The sequence below is a fragment of the Marmota marmota genome, unplaced genomic scaffold (assembly GCF_001458135.2).
Source record: "Marmota marmota marmota unplaced genomic scaffold, marMar, whole genome shotgun sequence".
In the NCBI taxonomy this organism is placed as follows: domain Eukaryota; kingdom Metazoa; phylum Chordata; class Mammalia; order Rodentia; family Sciuridae; genus Marmota; species Marmota marmota.
The window spans coordinates 52,984,887-53,012,055 of record NW_026000026.1 but is presented as its reverse complement, the minus strand read 5'-3'; the positions used below and the strand labels follow the sequence as shown (position 1 = coordinate 53,012,055).

The following is a 27,169-nucleotide window of genomic DNA, read 5'->3' as shown; positions in this document are numbered from 1 at the left end:
ATATTATCTCATTTCTACTGCTAAATAACCCTAGGAAGAGGGCTGATATTTTGATCCCTATTTTATTGATTAAGACATTATGGCTCAAGGAGGTCACTTAAGGTCTGGGTGCTAGTGAGAATTGCCTGACCCTGTCATTGACACCAAATCTAGGTCTCTTTCCACTACCTCATGTTTCCTTATATTTTCTGTGGTAATTGTCTTCAAGTTATATCCCTGGAGTTGTGGAATGCTGCATGGGCTTTGGTAACAATGTGTGTTTAGCTTTCATTTTGGCTTGCTGGACTCCATGGAGCGCCAAAGTCAATGAGCCACTCTGTATTTGGAATAGATCTGTGCAGCACTGAGCAAGAAAAGAAACTGGCATTACCATGCTTTGTGTTTCCAAAATATTTTAAATACTTAAAATCAGGGCTTTCTTTTTCCAACTGAACATGGCAACGTGGTACACCCATGAGCGGAGTGTACCATCACTTCTGGATAATCAGTTATGTGAGCGAAGTGGCTCAGGCCTTGGAAGATGGGCAGAATTGAGGGGTTTACTTCAGACACACAGTTTTCACAGTATGGTAAGGAACCACATGAATTCACTTCCTCCGCACTGCAGATGTAGGTGACTGAGAGATGAAACAATGTTCTTTCTCATGTCTTGCTAATACAGGCTTAGGGAAAAAAAAAAAAAAACATTTCTGCTCTCTTCCTTTTTTGTCATACCTCTCATCATGAAAGGTCATGAAGTGGAGGGTAAATGAAATTAGGTACTTTAAACAATGACTTAGAATAGAAAGAGGTCTGAAGGAATGTTTAATTGTTGGCTTTAAGATGATTTTTCTAAATATATATCTAAAACATATACCTTTGCCCCCATAGCTAATACTTTCATCATATGTTTTGACTTTTGTGCCACACATATCTTAAAAAAAGCAAGTAAAGAAGTCTTTAAAATTGCTTTTAGTAACTCTGAAAGAATGCAAAGAAAACACTGCTTCAACCCAGAGAAACAAGAAAAGCCTTATGAGGAAGGTGCAGTGTGCCTTTAATCAGAGTGACCATCTCTGTGATTCTCAGGACACCAAATGGGTGAGGTGTCTGCCCATGTGCTTGTCTTCAGAGGGAGCCTCAAGAGGCCACTACCGTGAGTGAACTCTGAATAGGATTTGGATTTACTGTCTTCACTGTGGATTTTTTTTCTTTTCTTTCTTCTTCTTCTTCTTTTTTTTAATGAAATAGGTTGGAAATAAAGGGGAGAAATGTTCCTTTACCAATAGAAGCTGAGATGTTCTTGGCTGGTCCCCTGCAGTGTTTCATATAAGTTTGTAGGGTTTTGTTGATTTTTGTTTTGTTTTGCTCTTTATATTTTAGAAGATATTACACTTCGATTTTTGAGGAAAAGAAGTAATATTTCATGTGGTTTAATAGCATAACCTAGATTAAAGCTTGTAAGACTTATATCTTACTTATATCATCCTAGCAAAACTATTATAAATACTATAAAAGTATTAATAAAACTATAGAAACTCATAATTGCTAGTGTCTAAGCTTTAGTTTTTTACACTCTTTTGTCTTTAACACAGACTTTTTTATATATGCAATATAAAACCATGATTAATTAATTAGCATGGAAAGACTTGTTTTATAGATACAGCCACTGGATTTAATTGAACCACTCTTTTCATTAATTTGTATACTGATATTCGAAGAATTAGAATCAGTTTCCTTTAGACAAACCCAAAATACACAGATTTGCTTGATTTTATATTGACTTTCACTCAAATTAAAGAAATCAGCACCATTGTTAGTTAATATCAAAAAGTTAAGTGCTGAATTTTTACATATAACACAGTAGTAACAGATACAAAAGAACTAAACAATGCTAAAAATAAAGTTTAAGGAATAGAAAAATTGGTTCGTTTGTAATAACCTCCGTTATAAAGTGATTACACATTATGCCAGATCCTTGTCTATCCAACTATACAGTGATTTTCATTGTTCTCTAAGCCTCACATGGTAAGATTGGGGGAAATAATAATTAATACAACTGGAATTGTGGAGTCATGAATAAATTTTTTTTAAATAAAATTATAATTTATATCATAGATTAAAGTATTTATTTCTATTTTTTCTTTGTATTTCAAGTGACGTAGTAACAACCTAAAATCCCCACCATTATAATATGATAGTGGTCTATAAAACTTATGTTCACCATCCATCCATTTTTTTCATGCTCAGTAATTAAATATGGCTATGGGCATTTTTTATCCACTGAGATTTACCAACTGCTATAGCATTCAACATTTATAGAAGGATTTATACACCTGCTTTTTTTAAATGAAAAATCCAAATATCACAGCAGCTTAAAGTGTTTTAAAAAAAAATAAGTTTACCTCTAGGCCTTTGGTTTTCAGCAGATAAAAAGCACTATCATTAGCCTACCATCCGTTTTAATTTGAAATCCTAAGAACAAAAGTCATTAATAAGTCCTTTGTCATGGATTTTAAAAAAGAAGACGCCTTTTTAGTATTTGTATGTCATCATGCCAGGCCTAGAAAATTAGGCTAATTTATTATTTAAAACACTGGTGGGATTCCTAATTGCATTCATCATTAGATATGACACGTTTAGAACTGAGAACCATATCCAGTGAGAATTTTCCAGTTTGAATTTTGAAATAAAAATATTTTTCAAGAGATCCCTAGCTATTGCCTGTTACCATGGCAACAGTCCTATTTGTCTGAGAGCTCTGTCCGCTGCCAATGAGAGAGAGAGCAACGTCAACTAAACATACGAATACATCAAAGACAAATTCATATGCTCAATCTGATCAGCTCAATTAATGTAAGAACAGAAGCTGAAGGGGGTTAAAAGAGGGCACCCATTCAGGAGAGATGAAGCCCCTTTTAGCAGAATATACATGCCGGCCTTTTGGGGGAGGAATTTAGCACACTGTCAAAAACATTATCAGAAAAAGAAAGTAGTAGGCCTCCTACACCTAACAGATATGAAGCTGTCAGACAAAGAATAGCACTATTCATTAAATGACACTTATTTTCTCCCACTTTACAAGAATACAGCGAACAAAACAAGCAGGGGAGCAGCTGAGAAAGACACTTTTTTCTTTTGCTAGTGATGACAGACATGCAGCAATTATGGTGATAACTAAGGAATACTAAACAAGAAGCCAGCCTCCATTCTGTTTATCACCTTAAATTTTATGTTACTAAATTTGCATGCAACTCCTGTTTTGTTTTATTATTTATGTCTGAGAGAAATTAGATGCCTTTGTTTTTAACATTGTGCCTTGAGTTTGGTGTAGCATACCTCTAAACTCTATGAATTCTCGCACTTTTCTTGTTAAATGGCCATATCAAGTTGAAATGCTTTTGAAGTAAGACATTGCCAAAGCACAACAAAACTGCTGTTATCCATATGAGGTATATGCGGGACTCAGGAGGCTGGTTCATTGGTGCAAAAGGAGATATTATATATTGCTTCTGCAAATTTTTTTGAAGAGAGAGAGGCAAAATTTGTATTAATTGCCACCTTTGTTTCATGCGTCATTTTACATGGTGAAATGTCTTATAGTGTATGTCTATCTGTATTTAACAGATCCATTTTTTTTCCTTCACAAAAGTTGTAGGTGATAGGTAGTAGAAAAACCAACTTGTAGGGTTTTTAACAGGTACAAGCAAGTAAGAGTTCCCCCGAGATTGCTGCCTTTTAAGAATCTTATGCTTAAACCATGATGATCTGATTTAAGGCCCATTATCAATAGTCTGCTACTTATATCTGCATGATTGTGGGCTGATTGATACTGACTTTGTAGCCATGTGCTCCATAATGCGCTGTCAGGAAATGCTGACAGATGCAATGAAAGAACAATAAACGTGGGGCAGCCGTAATGTAAAGGTCCAGCTAGGCTGTATGAAAACTGATAGCTAGGATATTGGCTCCTATGTTACCATATACACCAGTCCCTTTGAGAGTTTAGCTGGTGAGTGAATTAAAATGGTCTCTTGATACCTAGAAGGGGGAGAAAAAAATCTTCATTTAAGGAACTTGCCGACTTTGCCAAAACATTGCTTTATAAGAACAGAGCCAAGATTAAGGAGTGGGGGGGGGGGGGCTCTCATACTAAAAAATCTGGGCATGTTTGACACATCTGAGAAAGTATTTCTAAAAAACCAATATACAAAAGAGCATTGTATTCACTTTTTATGATACTTAATCCATTTGTATAAAATTACAAAGGAGATATTTTATTAGAATTCCTTCTTTAAATGTATGGCACTTGATACTATTTTTTTAAAAATTCTTGATCTTTGTCTTGGTGTATGAATATAGCTGGCATTTTGCCAGCATAGGTTTTTAACAAATGACTAGGATGAGAAGTCAATGTATTCATATTAAGCCATACAAGTTGCTCTCTTCTCCCTAGCCTTAAAATGTAGTTCTGAAAGAGTTAGATTGGGCTATAATCTAATACTTTATCATGACTTTTCTTGCTTACATATTATTTTATAGAAACCTGTGCTATTAAGCACTACTCGATAATTCTTAGTATTTAAAGATATAACCATCATTCCAAGATTGATGTCTCAAATAAAGTAGTGTCCTAATATGTTTTAACAAATCATTTGTTCCAAAATTAAAATCATCATTTATTGTAATACCTTTGAAAAGAAAAACAAAATCTGATATTTGACCTTGATTTTTTTTCCTCCTTTGGTTAGAAAACATAGAACGAATGGGTACTTATGTATTTTCAGTTTTGAGCCTTTGTGGTTTCTACGCTACGGGTGTGAATTAAGGTCAAAGCTGCCTTAATAATTTTGATTCATGTCCTTCAGGAAAAAAATTAAAGGGTATCTTCTTTATTTACAAAGTTATCTAAAATGTTTTGGGGGAACCTAGAGAATCTAATTTGACTTAAGAGAAGATTGTGAAAATAATTTGCTCATTTGAATTTAATTTTTCCTCCTGACCTTTTTATGGTATTAGTTTGTCACATTTAAAACTGCATTCAAAAACAGATTTTTATAATGAAAGAAATTATAGTGAGATTTGAATGATGTTATCTTCTGAGAGTACTCAAAGAATATTCTAAGAAGATCATTGACAAAATATGCCTACAACTGCAATTGTGTAAATTCAAGAAAATGACTTTTATACCATATTATTGACATAATAGATTGAGTCATCATTACTGTCTGATATGCAAAGGCCTGGTTTGGAAGTCTTCTGTGGATCCTCTTTAGCACACAAAATATTGACACAATAGACAATAATGGCTCCTTTGGAGCCATTAGGGCCCATCATGTCAGGGCCTGTTCAGGCATCTCTTAGCAGGTAGCTCACAGACTCTTGACATGATAGATCATAACAAGTCCGAAGGAATAATTATCATTTCTTGGATTATACCATACTTGGGAATTTCATAATCTACAATTTATTAAAATTAGAATATATTATCACCAAAGTGAATTTTAAGCAATTCATTAATTATATTCTATTAGCAATAAACATTTTATGCACACATACACACACACACACCATGTATATTATAAACTGAACAAATAAGCCACATCACATGCAGTTATTTATACTTTTCCCTTAACTTAAGGGAACTTAAGAAGCCCACACTGATTGTTATGAATATTCATAAAAAGCAATTCATTCTCAGCCTTATACCTTTTATGCCAAGAGTCAGCCTGGAGCAAATTTTTAACATCCACGGCATAGACCTTTGAAAGTAGATGTGCCAAACGGGGAGAGTGACACTGACTCTGACAGGCAGGAGCTCTGGTGGGCACCCATCTAATTAGATCTTTTGTGTGGTCTGGTTAGCTAAGGCAGCACTGGAGGTTTTTACTAACGAAATCTTTTGAAAGGAAACCTCATTCCCCTCAAAGTTTCAGTTGTTTATCAAGTGAAGAAATAAAAATAAAATCTGCAAAGAAAATTTTCCTGGTAGTTTGAGATGATTTGTGTTATCTGGAGTCTAAGAGATGAGGTGAGTGATGTTGGATTGGCTTGTAAGGAAAGCATCATGCTTTTTCTTTTCGTGTGAATAGTTTTTATTGTGCTGAAATTAGAGACAAATAGAAATTATATTATACAATGTGGCAAGCCATTAGCTTTTCATAAAATGAAATTTTATCTACCAAGAACAGCTTTTGAAGTTGGAGACTTTCAAAAAAAGCTTTTTAGGTTCAATTTTGGGTGGTGTTAGTTTGTTATTTGGTGTGTCAGTATCTGTGTATAGAAATTATGTCAGGTAGTTTTACTATTTGCGCGGCAGCATGAGACATTTTAAGAGTGTCCTTTTTAAATTGCATCTCAAAAACTGTAAATTCAACTTATACTTCAAAGCTTTAATGTGTATAAATGCTAAACAGATCACATATAAGAAAAATAATTTTCTAACTTTTATTAGTCACAGGTCTTTTCCTGTGCTCTTTTGTGTTTTTAGGTTCCAAGCAATGCCATAAGCTTCAACAACAACAACAAAACTAAAAACAAAGCAAAGTAATTTCTTTGAACTTACTAACTCATTTTGACATAGAAAATTCCCTTTCCACTTGTCGTTAGCATCTTTGAGAATTGGAGTAGGCCAACGCGGTTTCTGTGACTGCAAAATTGCAATGGCATAAACCTCTTGCACACTGGAGGTCACCCTTGCTATTTACAAATTCTCTACAATTTTACAAAACAAAAGTAGACCCTGCATATTTTCAATACGGACTAGAGTTTTCATGATATTTTGGTATAAATACATGGAAGTTATATGTCTTCCATGTATAGTTAGTCATATTAAGTGCAATTAAGGAACCCATTATGAAAATCTTATGGTTGTCTGATTTTTCTGATGAAATAAGCAAATGACAAGAAGCTTTTCCAAACGAACCTTTCATTATATATTACATATAATGGATTTTGAAAATCCTTCCAAATTGTTATAACAGAATTCTAAAGTAGACTTCTTATGCATTGTTCATTCAATAATTTGTCAGATATAATTTTGCCACACCATTCCTGGGGATAACTTTACCCTAGTTAATCCTTATGGCTTGTTGTAGATAAAATTGCTTCCATAGTAATTTTATTTTCACATAATTTGCTATAGCATGCTAAACAGCTGGCTATGTTCCACCATTTTTTCTACCACATTACTTTTATATTTTTATGTTCATTCAAAATAAAATATAATAATATGATTTTAATAAGGATAAAACTATTATTTTTAAAATATACTGATTAACAAGGTCATATATAAACAAAATTATTGACTCATTAATAAGAAGCCCATTTTTAATAAGTATCTCAATGACAAAACATAAAATTGAAATACTTAACCTACATCTTGAAGCCATTCAAAATACGAGCCAAAATAGACTGAGGAGAAGTATCTGATTCCATTTCAGCAAGAAGAACATGCTAGAAATGTGAGGGTTCATCACAGGGAGCTGTAACATGCAGTGCCAAGTTTCAGGTGTACCTCATCACCAACAGGGAAGGAGAACAAAAAGAAACACAGAGGAACAAATGTGCTTTATCTATTTTTCTGAAAGATAAAATAGGATTACCATGAATTTTTCCTGAGGTATATTAACTGAGCATACACAGCCAATTTTCTTTTTCATAATTATTTTATAGCACTTTCAATCTTTCCCTGGAAATTTCTTATATCCAGTTTTATAAATGTTTACTTAGCCTAATATGTCAGTTATTTAGCGTAAGGGTTAGAGGTCAGAAGTGAGTTAAAATGTGGGAAAATGGCTTTAACAGACTCATATGAGGTAACAAGATCAAGGGAGCAGAGGACACACTATATCACTCTCCCTAAGCAGAAGCCTAAATGTATACAGGGATACTTGTCCACTAACAGAGCAACTCAACCCCTTTCTGCTATTCATACGATGTGAGGTTCAACACTGAGTGTTTCGATGAAGCCTTTCCTAAACTCTCACACACCCATGAACTTCTCTCTTTCCCAAACAGTTTAGCACTGAGTATTCCATTCATTTTGGATTTCACGTGTGCATTTTTTAAGTTTTTAACAAGAAACTTGTGTTTTTTTGTTTTCATCAACTGTTGAATTTGTGCATCCAATTGAAGCATGTACTCTCTTTTATTCTGTAATCCTCACTGCCCTGAACTGAGCACTGGACACTGAACAGCTGGAAGTAATCCTCTGAATTCTCGTAGCACCTCCTTTGTACCATTTTTGTGACTCTTATCACTTCATACTTTATATTATATTTATTCGAGAGTGGATTTTATCTCCTTTGCTAAGATGAAAATTCCACGGGAGCAGAAGTATGTCTTAACATCTTTATATCCCACTCTATCATCACCACGACATTCATACTTAGCACCATGTCTTCAGTTAACTTTTTCAGCATCTTAACGACGTATGTTGAATACCTTGGTGCAGAGCACTGTGCTAATTACCAAAGAGGGTACAATGCAAAGTATCATTATGTATACCATCAAGGAGGCTCCTGTGCAGGGGGTGAGAGAAGTGAATAGGAATAATACCAGAACATGACCAGAACAGAGTAGATTGAGGGAGCAATGAATTGTGATTGAGGATGAAAGTAGCCAAATTCAAGCTTCCAACTGGAAATTTGGCAATGTAGTGTCAAATGTATGTGCTGCCTTTAAATCCAATTTTAATAGCATAGTCTGTAGCAAACAATTCTCTTTCTGGGGACAGGAATAAAACCTGAATGGAAAGAGTCTTCATTCATTCTTATCCCACCAGAAGGAGCAGTGTTGAAAGACCTCTTAAGTTTCAATACCAGATAGCTCTGGCCAAATGGAAGGAGATACTGCACAAATCCAGCTCTCTTGTTTGTCAAACAAATGAATGAGTGAATGAGTAATGAACACAGGTACTCATTCTGGTATTTATTGACTGAACAAATCAAATAATAACCCCATCATAAAACACAAGAGTTCTGCCGGGTTCAGTGGCACATGCTTGTAATCTCAGCAGCTCAGGAGGCTAAGGCAGGAGGATCTCGAGTTCAAAGCCAACCTCAGCAAAAAGTGAGGTGCTAAGCAATTCAGTGAGACCTCGTCTCTAAATGAAATACAAAATAGGGCTGAGGATGTGGCTCAGTGATCCATGCCCCTGAGTTCAATCCCTGGTACAAAAAAAAAAAAAAACCCACAAGTATTCTTTATACTCAACAGTGAATGCAGCAGTTTTTATGTAAAAAATTTTGATTCTAGAAACTCTTTATATTTCTTTGTATGAATACAGGCACTATGTGTTTTAAATGTTATAATAATAAATGCCATTTTGTTCTGAAATTTTGCTGTTTTACCTTTACTTTCAGTCCAGTAATTGAGTGGTTGCTTGATCTCTTAAATCAATACTGGATTCAAAGCACCTTGACAAAAGAAGCCGCATCTAATAATTCTCTCTCCAACAAGTTTTTAAATTCTAATTTAAATTTGTTTTAGATTAGAAAAGAATTTGCAAGTGTGATAGATATAAAGCACTGTGCTGGGTTCTGAGAGGTCATGGAGTGATTGCCCCTGCACAACCAGAGGTCACAATATCTTGCCCTTAGCAAAGACCCTTGATAAATGTTGTGGAATTTAACTCCATTTTCCCATAAATAACACCTCAATATGTCCATGTTGAAGTGATGTTGAAAGATTTAGTATAGAAAAATTCTTTTGAATTTCCATTTACTCTACCCCCAATAATTAAAATCTTGCTTATCTGCAGTGAAAAAGACCCCTGTCCTTTGATTCTGTAGCTGTATTGGTCTACCAACAGTAATTTTATTTTTAGAACCTTACTAAAAAAGGGGCTCTATAAATCAATAGATAAATATTTTCTAAAAGTATAATTTCCAAAAAGCATTATAAGAACTAAAAAGGATGGGGAGGGGAAACGGATCTGCTTTCTATATTCCTGTCTGCTTTGGTTTGGTTACAATTTGAGTTTGTTCCCTAAGGGCTTGTGTGTTGGAAGCTTGGCACTCAGTATGGCAATGAGGGAAGTGGAGGAAGTTTTATGAGGTGGAGTTGGGTAATTAGGTCATTAGGGATGCTGCCCTTGGAAGGAATTAACCTAGTTCTCGTGGAACCCCAGTTAGTTCTCACGGGAGATGTTTAAGAGAGGAAGGCTGGCTCTTTCCCACTCTCCAGCTTCATGCCTTTCCATTTGATCATTCGCACATGTACTCCTACATGTGGAGGTTGAGGCAGGAGGATTGTGAGTTCAAAGCGAGCCACAGCAATTTAGTGAGGCACTAGGCAAATCAGTTAGACCCTGTCTCCAAATAAAATACAAAGAAGTACTGGGGATGTGGCTCAGTGGTTAAGTGCCCCCTGAGTTCAGTCCCCAGTTAAGTTGAACAAGTATGGCATTTGGCTGAAATAGAAGAAAACAAGCCTAGAGAGAAGGATTCATATCAGGACACTGTGGGCCTTATAATCCACACAAAGGATGATTCAATGGACTTTGGGCATAGTGGTAGTGTAAACCACTTCATTGAGATAAAAACTATGACAGTTGAAAGAACATCATGTAATAAAGGGTGAGGAGGCTTACTTAGTTGGTATATATGATAGGAAACCAAGACTAAAGTAAGGAGATGCTGGAAGTCCATTGGGTGCAGGGAAGAGATAATCTGGTAAGAAATATACAATAGTTTTAGTTGAGTATTTTTATAATTCTTTTCACTTTGAAAATTCACCATCCCCTACATATACCTAATATTTTTATGAAAAGAAGGAAGATTTGGCTTGTGATTATACGTGGTAAATAAGGAAATGTAGACTGTCTAGAAGTTTGAAGAAAATCTAGCTGATTATACGTAACAATATGTATATTAAATTCTTTTTCAACATCATGAGAGAATGAGTAGCAAGTACAGAGGTAGATACAGTACATAAACCCAAGCCCCACCTGATGTACCTAATGGACCCAGACATGTCTGTGTGTAATCAGCTGCCTACATGATTTGGATGCATATTAAAGTTTGAAAACTCTTACTGCAATTCAACTTTTCTATTGTGCTTTCTTCACTTATTATTAACTCAATTAATCACATGAAGGAATTATGGAAAGGACTGATGGCTACAATAGCCACCCTTATCAATTGATATCAGTATTGTTAATGACACCTTCAATAATTTCCCTTTAATGCCTCTATATTTTCTCAAAATTATCCATTAAAAACTATTGAAAGGAAATAGTTTATGGAAGTAAATTTAACAAGTTTAACTGAAGGCTTAGTAAGCACAGTGATAGAATTTAATAGTTTATCTGCCTATGTCTAGTCAGAATTTCCAGCATCCTCTGAAGGCAAAATATTTTATATTCATTAAAAGTTCTGATGGAACGCTTCTCCATGTGCAAGAATTATGAATGCCACTTCCACAACTTTTTCATATGATACTTGAATTACTTAGGCAGTTCTTTGCACTAAATAATTTTGTCCATTCTTAAATGATGAAGGCATTTAAAAACTAAACAAATTATTTCCCATGATGCTTATCATCTTCTGAGTTCAAGATTTTTTATAATGTTTATACATTTTTGTTACACTTAATGATATTACTGTGGACAACTCTAAAGAGCAAGAAAATACAAATACATTTTAATCATGGAGAATTAGTGATGCCATTAATTTTCTAGAAATAAGCTCTCAAATTGGATCTCACATTCTCTCTTTTTATCTCTAAATATAGGTCAACATATAGAAAATCCAGTCATGTGGCTATACATGTACTATACAATATTATTCAAATTGTTATCACTATTTTACTTTATTATTTTAAGTTGTTCTCTTTAGAAATTGTTTAAGTCATTAAGCTTTTGAGTTCACTGGAGAGGAGGAAAATGGTTCACAGAGAGGTGATAATGTGCATATTCTAGCTAAACGGGTTTAAATATAATTTCCATTATGACAAGTTCTCTATCAGTTATTAAAAACTAAGAGTGATTGTGGAGTTAGACATTAGCTGTTTCAGGCACCATCTGCATCTCTTGATACCTTCAGATCCTTCTATTTGGTACTTGCATAATCACCTTTTACATTCACAAATATGTTTCTGAGTCTTGCCGATGATAGTCATGAAAACAAATTTTAATTGAGTTTGGCATGTCAAAACCCTTTCTTGGGTTTTATGTTTGATGTACCATGCCACATTTTCAATGAATAAAAACCTGCCTCCTTGCATATTTATTACACATTCTCAGTTAGTGAGATTTTGTTACACAAGCAGTTGCCTTATTATTTTTTACACCTGCACTTTGATATCACAGTGGTTCATTGTCAATCGATGTAATGTATCAGAAGTGGCACAGCTAATGAGCACACAGTTGCCTTTAGTTCATTTTACATCCTGAAAGCCTACTGGGGAATAGGCTGTAAAAATTGGGGGAGGGGTTCTGACATTTTATAAATGTCATATGTCAATCCTATATTGTGGTGGCTGTGAAACTGCATTCTGATGGTATCATAGTCACATGATAGGCCATTTCACTAGCAGGCAATGAGATTTTTTTTTCTTATTATAGCACTAAAGAAAGGGGTTGTGTAGCATGCATGAGAGAGAGAGAGAGAGAGAGAGAGAGAGAGAGAGATTTGTTCTACAAGTTAACTTTAAGCTTTTTGACCTATGTACACAAATCAGGAAAGCCCAGTCATTTATTTTATTAAAATAAATTGAGTAAAGACAAAATTTTGGTGACAAAGTTAAAAAAAAAAGTGTTGTGAAAACTTTACTTTTGTATTCTTAAGAATAAATAGCAGAACACTTTGCTCTCAGAACAATAGTAATTGGGATAGTTTCTATTTCCATAAATATAAGTCAGAATTCATATTGAAGGAGTAAAAAATTAGGGTATATTACTTAAAGTTACCCTTACTTTAAGGGATGTTCATAAAACTCGTTCATAGTAATGGGGTGTGAATAGACAATGTAGTCACTTTTCCTTAATCCATGAGGGTTTGGATTTTGTGAAAAGGAAAATTACATTATCCATTGTAGAATATTAAATATTTTTGGTTTTTCCTGTCAGTAAGAATTCATAGCCCATTCTTTGCCTTGTGGTAATTGTAGAATTATGAACTAAGAATGTGATGTGGGTGGGATATTTTCAGTTATGAAAAATTTTAATTATTAATTAATTTAATACTCAAATAAACATTTTCAAATTGAAATTTTCTTTCCTTGAAAGCCAATTGTCTATATGTTTACTGTTGTCAGAGATCCTTGGATAGCTCATTTTAGCTATATTCTGACCAACCAGAAAGCAAAGAGAGGGCTCAAAGGGAAAGCATTTAAAGACTGAGGCTTGGTGAAAGGGAAATACTAGCAACATGGTTAAATGACATTCAGCAAATATTCAGATCTACAAACACTCCTATTAGAAATCTTTGTTAACCTGGTCAACATCTTCTTGTTGCCTCTTCTATAGTTAACAAGGCCTACATGTCCCATATCATTGCCTCCTTACCAGGCTCAAAGGAACAACTCAACCCTGCACTTATAGAATGTCTTCTCACCATTACAACATCTGGCTTATAACAATCTCTACTATGCACTTGAACTTCAGGAAAGCAGGCATTATTTTCTGTATTCCAGAAAAGTGACTTATTTTTGCTTCACAGCAAAATCTGGGCCCTGTTTTCTGAGCATGATCTAATTTTGAGTACAATATTCAGTGATTATCATTCAAAGAATATGGTGAGATATCAATTGCTTTCTAAAATAATGATAATATTAGGCTACAACCTGAATAATGAATCTCTTTGTGGCCAGGCCTCACAGTGATGACTGAGTAACTCGGTGTACCTTGGGAATTCTGTCCCATTTTATTAGGGACAAGTTAGTTGAGAGTTCCAGGGAGTCTCAGCATAGACAAGTTTCCATAGCTTTCCCTTCTTTCTTTAAGACCTGCATAATGCTTTGAGTAACAACATTAGAATTGTGAGACTCAGTGTAAAGGACAGTTGGGGACGTGTTTGACTCCGTTAGCTTGCCAACTTGAATATGAACATCCTCTTTAAATAATCTCAACTCTTCTTTATAATGAAAGAAATACATATTCCAGTTTGTAAAATTCCCCCTCCAAAATGTAAACTTGATCCTGTTGTGGAATTTTTACTGAAATGGCCATTTCGGAGGAAATTCAAGAGGCTTGTTTACTAATAAACAGATTTAGAGTTAGAAATATTTTGATCTGTTTGTCATTTTTTAAAAGCAAGTGGTTGGTTGGTTTCCTCTTCATTACAGATGAAAAACATTCCTAATATATAGACTTATTTTATTGATTAAAAATAATAATGTATCAGCTTTCTTTTTTCATTTTTAGTGGAATCTGAGTTTAGAGTCTTTCATTTCATGTTTAAATTTAGGATCTTATTTTAGTTCTGAGACATTGTTGAAAAAAATTAAGATATAATTTGAGAAAATTTTTAAATTCCTATTTTAAGCCCCAAATAATATTTATGTTAAAACTTAGTAGAAACTGTAAGCACATATAGATTTTGTGTGGTAAAAGGCCTTCACTGGGAGCTGGGGCTATAGCTCAGTGGTATAGCATTTGCCTACCATGTGTGAGGCACTGGGTTTGATCCTCAGCACCAGACACATACAAATAAATAAATAAATAAAGATCCATCTATAATTAAAAAAATATTTTAAATAAAAATGCCTTCATTGTTTTTCTTCTTTTTTGTTATCTAATATCTCCCTAACAAGTTATATAGTTGTGTATATTCCTATATCAAGTTAGTTGAACTTATGAATAATTTTAACTTCATCTGGTATTGAAATATTTCATATGAATGTCTCCTTTTTAAATAAAAGTAAAAATAATATTAGTCTTACTTTTTAAATGTATTTGTTACCTGACAGAGCTTGTTGCTGCCCCATCATCTGTAAATAATTGTAAGTTATAACTCTCATTTCCTTTAAATGAAGGAGGCAACAATTTTAAAATATCTTTTTCACATAAAAGCTGAAAATAAGGACTTTGTTTTTTTGGCAGTATTGTTATAAATAATCTGCCTAAACTATTAACTGTAAATACATTGTTAGAGACATGCCAAGAGTAGACAACCCATTAAATTTTCTTTGTTTAAAACTATCCAGTTCTGTTGTTGGGTAAGACAATTTATTCATACAATCATATAAAAATCATATTTAATAAAGAACAATCCAAGGCAAAGAGAAAAAAATGTCTTTATCCATAAGCAACCAGATGAGAAATGGATTTTTATTCAGTCAGATCCTTTTAGTCAATGAAACAGCATTTTCATGCATATTGCACTCAAGTGATAATTAATATAGTCTAATTCAGGACATGATGCCTGAATTGATGTACTGTCATCGATACCCCGTGTTAAAATCAAACCTTGACAGGGGTTTAACACCCTGGAACAGGTCATCATACGATAATACTCTTTGCCTCTCAGTATTTGTCTTCAACCAAGCAAAGTATTACAAGATGGGGTAAGGGAAAAAAAGGGAAATAATTACAAATGAAGAGTGACGCGGGCTGTGAATAGAACATATGTTAGGCTAGGCAGAGGCATCAGTGAATTATATCATTTCATGATGAAGCGGCACTGGGGCTGAACGGGCCTATTTTAAACCTTGATGTATTTTATCTCTACTGTATTTGGACTGTCATCTTTGGAGAAAGACTTGGTATAATTGAGAGTCAACTCCAATCTGCATGACTCCAGTGTGAAGTGGGGGCCAGATGAGCACTGCTATGGAGGCCAGGGAAGCTTCTAATAAGATAAAATGAGCAATCACCCTTTATGCCTTACAGTTACAATTGCATTCTGTGAGTACAGTTTTCAGAATTATGGCTTCCAAATGTCACTCATATTACAAAGTTTGGGAAGTGGTCTAATAATTCTGATATAAAAGGAGGTCGGCTCATGTTAATGCTCATTTTAGGGGGATAGAATCAAAGCCCCTGTTCTATATTAGTCTTTCCTTGTGAAAACAGATGTAATCAGCATAATTGGTTCATAATGTGTTTTCATTATGTTTGATTTTATTTGGCTATTTCACTAAAATCTTTGTCATTTTTGCATATATTTAGCTAAATACGCTTTAACATCCTCTCACATACTCCCTCCTTTCTTGAAATTTATTTTTATAATTTCTGCAGGAAGAAATCATTCCCTTCTCTGAATGCTTTAAGCACTCAGTCCCACAAGTGTGTTCTGTACTTCATAATGCCTTCTGTTTAGAGCACACATGTATATGTTTTATCTCCTCAGATATATTATAAACCCCTCAAGAGCAAAATCATAGTTCACATAGTGTTTCTATCATAGTACCAAGAATGCCATCTTGGGTAACAGATATGAGAAAAGTTTGTTGGATAAGTAAATAGTCTGAGTCTATGGATATACATAATATATGCATAACATCTCTTAGGGCTGGGAATAGTTTAGATGTTTTATAATCCTTTCTTTCCAACTAAGCAGTCAACATTGTTTAGGGGAAAAAACATCAAATGTCTGACTCTAAGTTGAGGCTATGAAGCTAGGTATAAAACACTATTAACAGTTACCACTAATGTCTATATAGAATTTGCATTCTCTTTTTTTCTAACTAAATTTTTTTCCTCGCTTACTGAAAATTTAGTACAAAGTAGCATTGACTCTATCTCACATTCCTAAGGGAGTGGCTCAAAAGTGAAATAGGCTTGTACAAAATTGTTAGTGATAAAGATAGCCAGAAGAACTCTGTAATTCAGTGTTAGATCATTCAAAGGCGTTTCCTAGGCACTTCCCATGCACTCACTCCTTGGCAACAAATTGCACTGACTCAGTCCATCAGAGCAGAGTATTGATGCCCTCCTTTTGTATTCCCCTGTTCTCCTCTCCTTTCCTTATCCTGTCCCTTGAAAACCAGCTTCCTGACAATTTTTATTTTGCCCACCTGTAACAGAAAAGTTGTTACTTTAGCTAAAATCTTGGAGATTACTTAGCAAATTCAAAAGTTTGTGTGAAATACATGGTCCTAACTTTCTTACCCATGGCCTTTGAGCTTCATCCTTTATACTGGCAAATGCAAGCAGATGTTGCTATTCTTTTCAGATTGAAAGATTTTATATAAAATTTAATTGATAAACGATTACTGTTTCCTATTGCAAATAGTATACTTAGCGTACTATTTTGTTTGCTAAATAGTGTATGTTTGAGTTCATTACCTTCAAAATATAACCAAAACATGTCAATTACCATTTCATATTGAAAACTTTCCAAAAGCCTAATTTAATATTTTAATTTTTTTTTGGTATTCAGTACATTTATTTCAAATACATCAATGCATATTTGTGATGGGATAATTGACTAAAATCAAAGTATAGTTTTAAAATATGTATAATTTTGGAGCTGTTTATAATCTTTTTGGAAATGCCTTATAGTCTAAAAATGAATACTGTATTTTTGCATCCCTCTAACATGATCTAAATTATATAACTTACAAAGAAATTAAATTTTAACCTTTGCAAATAAAGAAAGAGATTATACAACCTTAGGCATTATTTTTTATCTTAACACTTAAAGTAACCCTTAACACTTAAATATACATATTAAATATTCTTAAGATCCTAATATATGTAAACTGCTTGAAATATATTATTAGGTGAGATATGTAACTATATCATGATAACAATGTATCACTTAAATTTTATGCAATATGATTACTCATTGAAAAGTTTTATAAGCAGGCTCAGGGGAATTTTGTGTGCATATGTGTGTGTGTGTAATTATCTGAATATATATATATATATATTCACAACAGATTTTGTCCATAGTTGTGTGTTTCTAAATAAATTTGGCTTAATCAATTGTTCACAAAACAAAATCAAAGAAAGCCCGTGTTTTAGGTATATGCCTTTATTTTCCAGATAAAAAACAGATACAAATATTTAGTAATTTTTGTCAAGACAAGTGTTAATGGCTCTAACAAAGGAACTCATGAATGTTGACACTCTGCTTCTTATTCTAATACATTTCAAATATGGATTATCTCCTTTTACTTAAGCTCTCAAAAGTCATTTAAACTTTTACAATTATTATTACCACCATATCTCTGCTTTCAGTATTAAACTTTTAAGTGTTAAAATAAAATTCATTTTAATAATTCCAAATTAAGAAGATGGAAATTCACCTTAACAATGTAATAGTTTTGAATTTGAGTAGTGCTATATATAAACCTGAAACCAGGAAGGATTTACATGTTTCAACGTTACAATGTAAGATCAAATCTATAGTTCCAGCCTGTGTCCAATCCTTAGGAAATTTATGGTTTAGTTTGCATGAAATTTGACATGTTACCTAGGGAAATAAATGGAAGTGCACTTAAAACTGGATAGAAAAATAAATAAATAAAGCTTTTACATTGTAAGTGCTGTGCAGTGTGCTAAAGAGAAGTCATGAATTTATGCAACAAAGTTACCTACATGCTGCTAACCCACACAGTGTGGTTTGGGGGTTACCGTACCCTGTCACCTACCCTCACAGTTGATAAAAGAGAAAAGCTTGCATACTAAATATTTCTCAATGGTGAGACATTTTTATGTCTTCACAGCTAACTATCTTGCCAGCTGATTCTCCAGCTGCTCAAATACAAAATGAACATAGAGGAATTCCATTGCTGATACTTTTTGGAAAGAAGCAGATCATCAGCTCAAAAACTAAAATACTCAGAGGAATCTGATTTTGGCATCTGTGGAGAATCAAAGCCCTCCTAACTTTCTGCTAATGTACAAGAAACAGGAATCTACATGAATGAGGTGTTAGAAAGGAGAGAAAAAAGAGTAAGAAAGAAAAAGTAGCAAAGCAAAGCAAACAAGTAACTGGAATTTCAAAAATAAATTACAAATATTCCTTATGGTTGTTCAAATTAGTTCTATTTCAAAATGAGCAGTGTTTAAGTCCCACATAAATAAGCATCACCCTCAAGTTGTAGGCATTCTTAATCTTGACTATTTCTAAGCTGATGGCAACTTGAATAGATCAGCAATTCTACCAGTCATCTGAGTTGTGCATTTTTATAATATATAAAAAGTAGAAATTAATGACATCATTAAAATGCATATAAAGCTTCTATGTAATTCAGTGGCATACAAAGCACGTTTAACATCTGGAGCAGATCATTTTAACACCTGCCATTCTTTACAACAAAATTATTTTCATCAATAATCATAGAGTAAAACTAATAATGATAGTTAATGATGTTGTCTTAGGAGGATATTTATATTGAAATTTTTATTGAGCTTAGCATATATCACCATGTCAATAAAAACTCTAGACAACAAAATAAATATTTCAACACCAGATAAGGAAAAAATGCAATTAATAATTTTTAGCTAATTGATATATTTTTTGGAAGAAAAGAACTTTAAATTTTAAATATTCAAACACCAATGAAAACTTAAAGTCCATCTAGAAGATGAGATTGAAGTGTAAATCAAAGTTCTGTTTCTTTCTCTTTACCATGCTCTGCTACCATTGGTTATTTAGAATTTACTATTTAAACATAGCATTATGTCATAATACAGGAGTTGGAGATACCAAGTGCCCTTGAAGCGAGCTGGAACAATTTGAAGGCTGGAACATAGTGATGAACGATCACATACAGTTAAGTTTCCATTTGCCTGGACTGGCATATAATATTAAGTTATTGGGAATTGACTTCCATATAATGTAACTTGTTTATTAAAGAATAACTAACAAAAATGTGCTAATTTGAAGCTTATATTTATCTTATTAAAATTCAGCTGTCACCACAGCAGCATTATTTGTAATTTAAACCAAAAAAGAAATTTTTAGGGAGTAATATTTTATTTCCTATATTGTTTAGAATTGCAAGTGTATAGTAATAGTAAAATATAGGCCAACTTTTTGTGGGTATTATTAAGGTGTTATTACTGTATTAAAATTCTCTATCAACAATGCACCTACTTACTACCTGATCCTAAGGCAGGTGGTTCCCATTTTCCTTTCCTATCAGCCATTGATTTGTTTGTTTTTGCCGATGTTGTTGTTTTGTTTCTTTTCAATAAATGACAAAAGTCTAATACAATAGTGGCTTTTGTCTCACTGTATAGTATTGAGTTCCAAGACTCTGTGAACCAGTAACAAATATAACTGTTCTTTTAAATATTTTTCAACAAATGATTATATTGCTTTGATTATTTTATTCATTCATTTGTGTGAAGACCACCTACCAAATTTCAAAAGCAATCATTCTTCCTCTCTTCAGAACAGTGGTCATTCTTGTTATTTTTTTCCTAAAAGTATGTTTACATTATTGGAATTATCTAAGAAATAAGTAAATCTTCTTCAGATTTCTGTCTTGTTTCATTTTATTTTGTTTTGTTTTTGTGTTTGGGTAAACACTGAATACATCATCTGAAAAGAAAGTTATAGAAAATAACTGTTGTGAGAAAATCCTTTTCTTGGCCAATACTTTTACCAGCATAATCTTACATAGAAAGGTAAAAGTAGAGGAACAAGGGTGTGGGCTTTAAGTTCACAAAAGCATGAGTGCTCTAGTATCAGAAGGTCAAGAAAGGGGGGATGGATCAGCACACAACACCCATAGTCAGGGGCTGTCACAATGGGAATGACCTGAGATCCAAAGCTGTTCACTTTTGGGGTAAGGTTCTAGTGCAGAGGCCTAAATGTAATTTTAAGAATTGGCTGATAGAATTGTAATTACTCTTATATTTTAAAAATCTCTGGTGACTGTCAGAACAGTCCAGGTTCCACAAGTCTTGACAAGCACAGAACCTGCAGCTGCTTTCACAGAATTGGCACATCATTTGACTTGGCAAACAGGGTGTTTAAAACTGTGTTTACAAAAGTTTCCATTATTTTTACAAAATCTGCTACAGAATTTAAGCCTTTTTTTCACATTTCAAACGTATGTGTGTTTGTTTATGGACAGATAAACCAAAAGGAAAATAGAAAAGCATCCCAGGTTTTATGCTAAATTTCTACCCAAATAGGTGCTAAATCTCTACCCAAAGAGACTTTCAATTAGAGCTGTAGATAAATATGTCTTTTCAAATTAGGCAAATTGACCTCTGATTTCTCTGCCTCAGAATTTTCTTCCAGTGTCTGTTTTATTCAGTCTCTGTTCCCCTCTTTGCAATTATCTTGTAAGTCAATTGACTCTCTGCTCAAAATTTAACCTAAGATTATTTATATCTTATATTTTTCCCTTAAAATAGTCCCAATGACTTTTAAACACTTTTACATTTAATTGGGAAGTTAAAGCAAATCAGAAATGGAAAAAAAATTGGGTTTAATATTCTGAATCACTAAAATGGTAGACATTTAAGGGCTTGGTGGGCTATTGTAGGCTTCGATGAGAGAAAGCTGTCTACCTAAAGGCTTTGTTTCCTGCTTTTAGCTAGAGTTCCCTCAATTTCCATCATTCTAGGCATTTCCTTTCAGAAATTCTGAGAGAAAGTGGGGTTAGGGTGACCCAATATCGTTTAACCATGTTCCTCAGAAGGTAACTTTACAAGGGAACAGAAGGAATAATGTGCCTTGTGCTTTGATATCTTCCTCCTTGTGGTCTTGGTTAAGGCTGATGAGACTATGAGCTTTTGAGTCACTAGAGAGGCTCAGCACTGCTCAAGTGCCCCAAGACCAAGAACATCTGAAGGATGTCTGATAGATTCCCAGAGCAGGACCCCAGGAGGACCATGATAGGAGGAGTAACTGTTTAGCATCATGACATAGCTTGGTATCACTAGTGAAAATAATTTTTTAAAATCATCATTTAGTGATGACTACTAACTGTTTAAATTTAGCACACATTTCTAAAATATCAGTGAATGGGAAACTGACATTTCACAGTTTTTTTTTTTTATTAAGATGTTCAGAGAAAAGTTGTCCTTAATGTAATAATTTTCTTGGGATTCTAAATATATTTTTAAGAGGAAAAAGTCTTATTTTAGTACATCGTTCCTTAGGCACTTGGAATTTTAACATGAAAATAAGAGAACTCATGTATGAATACACAGTAATTTTCTTAAAAGTCCTGATTTGACAAATAAGGTATCTCAGTTCCTCAGAATAATTACACTTGTTTTCTAAACAGCAGAAAAATATAGCAGCTAAGTTAGTTGCACATTTTTATTCATAAAATGATGATTAGCTATAAGATCTGACAAATAAGGATTCTGGAAGGAATGCTTGCTTGCTTGCTTTTAAGAATCTAGTAAAGTGCTGATTGTCTTCAGTTTTCAAGATAACACTGTAGACTTTTAAAAAAAATATTTTTAGTTATAGATGGACACCGTACCTTTATTTTATTTATTTTTATGTGGTACTGAGGATCGAATTCAGTGCCTCACATGTGCTAGGCAAGTCCTCTACCACTGAGCCACAACCCCAGGCCACATTCTAGACCTTTTTTTTTTTTTTTGACGTGTCTGCAAAAAGTGGTGTGTGTTGTGTTTCTAGCTGTAAGTCTTTAAATAAGAATCTAAAGACTGATCCATGTAATATGTGTAGATAGTTGTAGTGTTAGTAGGCATGATTAAATTAACAGCTATCATTTATTCACCCATCACTGGTGGTACAGGCTTTACATACATTATCTCATTTCATCTTCTTGATGACCATCAAGGTATAGGTATTATTTTTCTCATTTAAGAAATGAGGACACTGAAGCCCAGAAAAAAGAAATAGGTTATTTTCTAGATCAGTCAGGCTAATAAAAATAGAGGCTGTGCCAACTCCAATTCTAAACAATGAAAGCCTGGATCTGGAAATGAGGTGAGCACAGGGATGTGTGGGAGTGGCTCATGGGCTACAGCAGTCAGATCCCAGGATAACCCACAAGAAGCAGCAGAAGGCAGAGTGGTGAATTTCCTGAATACCTGACATAGCACCAAGCCACAGACAGACCTCTACACATGAAGCCAGGATTTTGACTCAGTGTTGTCTGGCTCAGAAACTTCTGTCACTCCCTCTATAACATATGAATCATCCACTAAATAGCTGGTACTATGGTATTCAAAGATAAGTAGGACATTCTCTTGCCTTCAGAGAGCCTACAGTCCGAAGGAAGAGACCACAACATAAACAAGACTTAATCATTCATGGATTTTGGGGGGTATTATGTTCATGGACATGATTGCCAAGGACTGAGGTAGGGGTGGCAGTCGGTGAAGGTTTACTGAAGGATTTATCTAATTTGAATTTTAAATGCCAAATAATTAAATGCGTGTGCACACATGCACTGTTCATGAACCTTGCTATGCTACTTCATATAAGTCTGTTTATCAGAAAGAAATAGAAGAATGTTGTTAGAACTCAGTATTTTGCTTGGTTTGACTTTGCAGCCATGTTGACATTACATTTGATCTACCCTTGTCCTAAACAACATGCTGACTTCTTGATTAGAGGGTTCTGTTTTGTTATCAGTACATTAGGCAATGTGCCACTCAGGTAGCAGAATTTGATTATAGTTTTCATCTTTGCTTTCTGAATTGCTGTGGGTTTTCTCTGGTGTTGGCTGATATGTGACCTTTGTAGTTTTTGATTTTAAAAAGTTTCCTTGAGAACTGCAGGATGGACTAACCCCCACCTCAGCCCCAGCTTCTGGTTTATTCTTTCTGGTCATGGCTGTATATGCTGTGTTTAAGGCTAAGCCTATGATTACAGGGCTGTTTTATCTAAGAGCTGTGAGGAGTGAATCAAAAGTGATACCATCATGGTTGGCATTACCAGTCATTACCTAATGGACTCTTCAGTCTTCATAACTTTCTCAGCCCCTATTGTACCTGGGCAGTAGACAAAGAAATCTAAATCAGCAGATAAACTTTATTTAAATCCTTTTGCAAGGTGTGTGTGTGTACACACACACACACACACACACACACACACACACACACAATAGCTCTCTTCATCAATGACAGCCTAAAACCATGTCATCTTACAAGAAAGTCCAATTGCTATCTTTGTAACAAGGTCTTTCAGTATTCAAAGCTTGTGTTCACTATGGGTAGTTCCATCTTTTTCTTAATATTTGTTTAGAGACATTATCAGGTCTATCTAATAAAATAAATTGGACTAAATTTCTCAAATGGGAAGAAATCCAGATAAAAAATTGAAGGCCATATAAAAATCTGAATAACATATAAAAATCGAGAGCATGTTTTAGAAAAACTGTTTTTTGAAGTATTTATTTGTTCATGTGTAATAAGATATATATGAAGTTGAGTTTTGGGAAGTTGTTGCTTTTAAGCTAGTATAATGATTAAATGTTTACTCTATGCCTGGCATTGTTTTAGGCACTTGGATTATTTAGGCACATCAGTGAATAAAATAGACAGTATTCTTGTCTTTAATATATTTATATTCTAAAATATAAATAACACTGATAACAAACTATAACCCCCTAATCAAAAAATCAGCATGTTGTTTAGGACAAGGGTAGATCAAAAATAGTGTCTCAGAAACAAACCCACACTGATACAATCATCTGACCTTTGATAAAGGTGCCAAAAACATAACATTGGAGAGAAGACAGACTTTTTTAATAAATGGTGCTGGGACAATTTGTTATCCATAAGTAAAGAATGAAACCAGATTCTTATCTCTCACTCTGAACAAAAATCAACTCAAAATGGATTAAAGGGGCTGGGGTTGTAGCTCAGCAATAGAGCACTTGTCTAGCACAGGCAAGGCCTGGGTTCAATACTCAGCACCACATAAAAATAAATAAATAAAATAAAGGTATTGTGTCCAACTACAAATAAAAAATTTAAAAAAAAATTTTAAATGGATTAAAGACCTAGGAATTAGACTAGAAACTTGCAACTCTTAGAAAAAAAAAAACATAAGTGAACATTCCAGTTGATGCACAAGCAACAACTTTCTCAATAGGACAAGAGTTAATGCCAAGAGTTAATAAATGGTACAGCATCAAATTAAAAAGCACAGCAAAGGAAATAAAAAGGAATGTGAAGAAAGAACCCACAGAATGGGAGAAAACCTTTGCTAGCAATTCATCTGACAGAGGATTGATATCTTGAATACATAAAGAGCTCAAAAAGCTTTAGAACAAAAAAATCAAATAACCTAATTAATAAATGGCCAAATGAACTAACCAGATACTTGTCAAGAGAAGAAATGCTTATGGCCAACAAATACATGAAGAAATGTTCAACATCATTAATAGCAAATCAAAACTACACTGAGATTTCATTTCATACCAGTCAGAATGGCAGTTATTAAGAATACAAATAATAATAAATACTGGAGAAGACGTGGAGAGAAAAGGAACACTTTTATACTGTTGGTGTGACTATAAATTAGTACAACTGCAAAAGAAATGTAAATGGAGACTCCTCAAAAGACTAGGCATGGAACCACCACATAACCTAGCTATACAACTTCTCCATATTGTCCTTGAAGAATTAAAGTCATCTTACTACACTGATACATGTGGTACATGGTTACTGCAGCACGATTCATAATAGCCAAGTTATGGAAACAGCCTAGGTATCTATCAGTGGATGAATGGATAAAGAAAATGTGGTATATATGCACAATGAAGTTTTATTCAGCTATAAAGAAAAACAAAATTATGTCATTTGCAGGAAAATGGATGGAACTGAAGATCATTATGTTAAGTGAAATAAGCCAAGCTCAGAAGTTCAAGTGTCATACGTTTTTTCCTCATATGCAGAAGCTAGAGAGGAAAAAAAGAAAACAAAGTTTGGGGTAGATCTCCTAAATATCAAAGGAAGATCAGTAGAGGAATGGGACCAAAAAGTGGGAAGCAAGAGGAAAGGGGAAGTGCTGGGAAGTGATACTGGCCAGATTATATTGTTATATTGTGTGCATATTCTAATATGTAATAAATCTCATCAATATGTACAACTATAATGCACCAATACAAATGAGGAAATTAAAAAAAAAGTAGTGTCAACATGGCTACAAAGTCAAACCAAGCAAAATGTTGAATTCTAGCAAACTTTTTCTGTTTCTTATTTTTCTTTCTGACAAAACAACTTAGACAAAGAGGCATAGAAAGGTTCACAAACAGTGTGGTTGTGTAAGTGCATGTACATGAGCTCTTTTTTTTTTTTTTTTTTTGAATGATTATGTGTCATTCAAAATTCAGTTTGAGTAAATCCTCCAATATGTCTTTTTCTTCTTTTGGGGAAAGTCAATAATCATTTCAATACCTAGTTATAGCTACAAGTTCATGTAAATTACTTGTGCAGCTTTTATTGTTATTTATTTCACTAATTTCACAATTTTATATAATACCTAAAATGGTTTTTCTTCTTCTGTACTTGTCCATTCATTTAACAATTATGTATTGAGCACTCACTAAAACACCAGTCTCTGTCCAAGATAGAGACCTGCCCTCAGAAAGCTCCGTTCAGGATGAGAAACTGAGTCTTGCACACAAATGACCATAGAGTAGCATATGACACGTTTATAAAAGTGGTACAGTGTTTCTACATAACCAACAGAGAGACAGCTGAGGCAGAGGACATGGTAAAGGTGGGGAAATGAATGGGGTAATCCAGGTATGCTACACAGAGAGGGTAACATTTAAAGGACTAGGAGATAGCCTTGAAAGCAAAGGGGGGAAAGAAGAGATGTATTTAATAAACAGCAAAATAGCACAATGTGGCTGTCACATAAAAGTACTGGAACATTACATCAAATTCAGACTTTGGAGAATTTTTAATGATGTGCTCCAAGTTTGTACTTATTCAGAAGAAAGGAGGGGAAGGAGGGCCCTGACGAATTTTTGCTATAGAAGTGATACTAAATATAGCATATCAAGAACAATAAGCTAGTACCTTGCCTGCAGGAAGACTGGTGCAGGCCCAGATAGCGTGCTGTGGCAGTTAGGAGGGAAAGACTGCTGTTTGGGGGCAGCCTCCTTGAGCAGTGTCTTGAAGTGTAATTAAGTGTTATTTGGACCAATTCACAGTGGGGTGACATAGGCAAGGACTTCTGTGGGCTTTGTCAAGAATACTAGTTTCTTCCTATACTTTCAGAACACAATTCTATCCCAGCAAAACTTTTAATGAACAAAAGGTGGTCATAATTAGATATTGAGAAAATACAGGTAATTTGATAACAAGAAAGTTCTGAGAAGCAAAAGATAA

The 27,169-nt window shown here is 34.0% G+C and overlaps 1 protein-coding gene across 4 annotated transcripts in view; it reads left to right on the top strand.

The window, feature by feature from the left end:
* Kiaa0825 (KIAA0825 ortholog) overlaps nt 1–27,169 on the top strand; it is a 382,609-nt gene that overhangs the window by 239,605 nt on the left and 115,835 nt on the right. Inside the window, exon 20 of one of the 4 annotated variants that reach the window (XM_048811423.1) lies at nt 19,571–25,295. The exons of the other annotated variants lie outside the window; for them this stretch is intronic. Coding sequence (XP_048667380.1) covers nt 19,571–19,616 — 46 coding nt within the window. The 3' untranslated portion in view covers nt 19,617–25,295. Of the gene's footprint in view, nt 1–19,570; nt 25,296–27,169 lie in introns of those variants that run through there. 4 annotated transcript variants of the gene reach the window in all.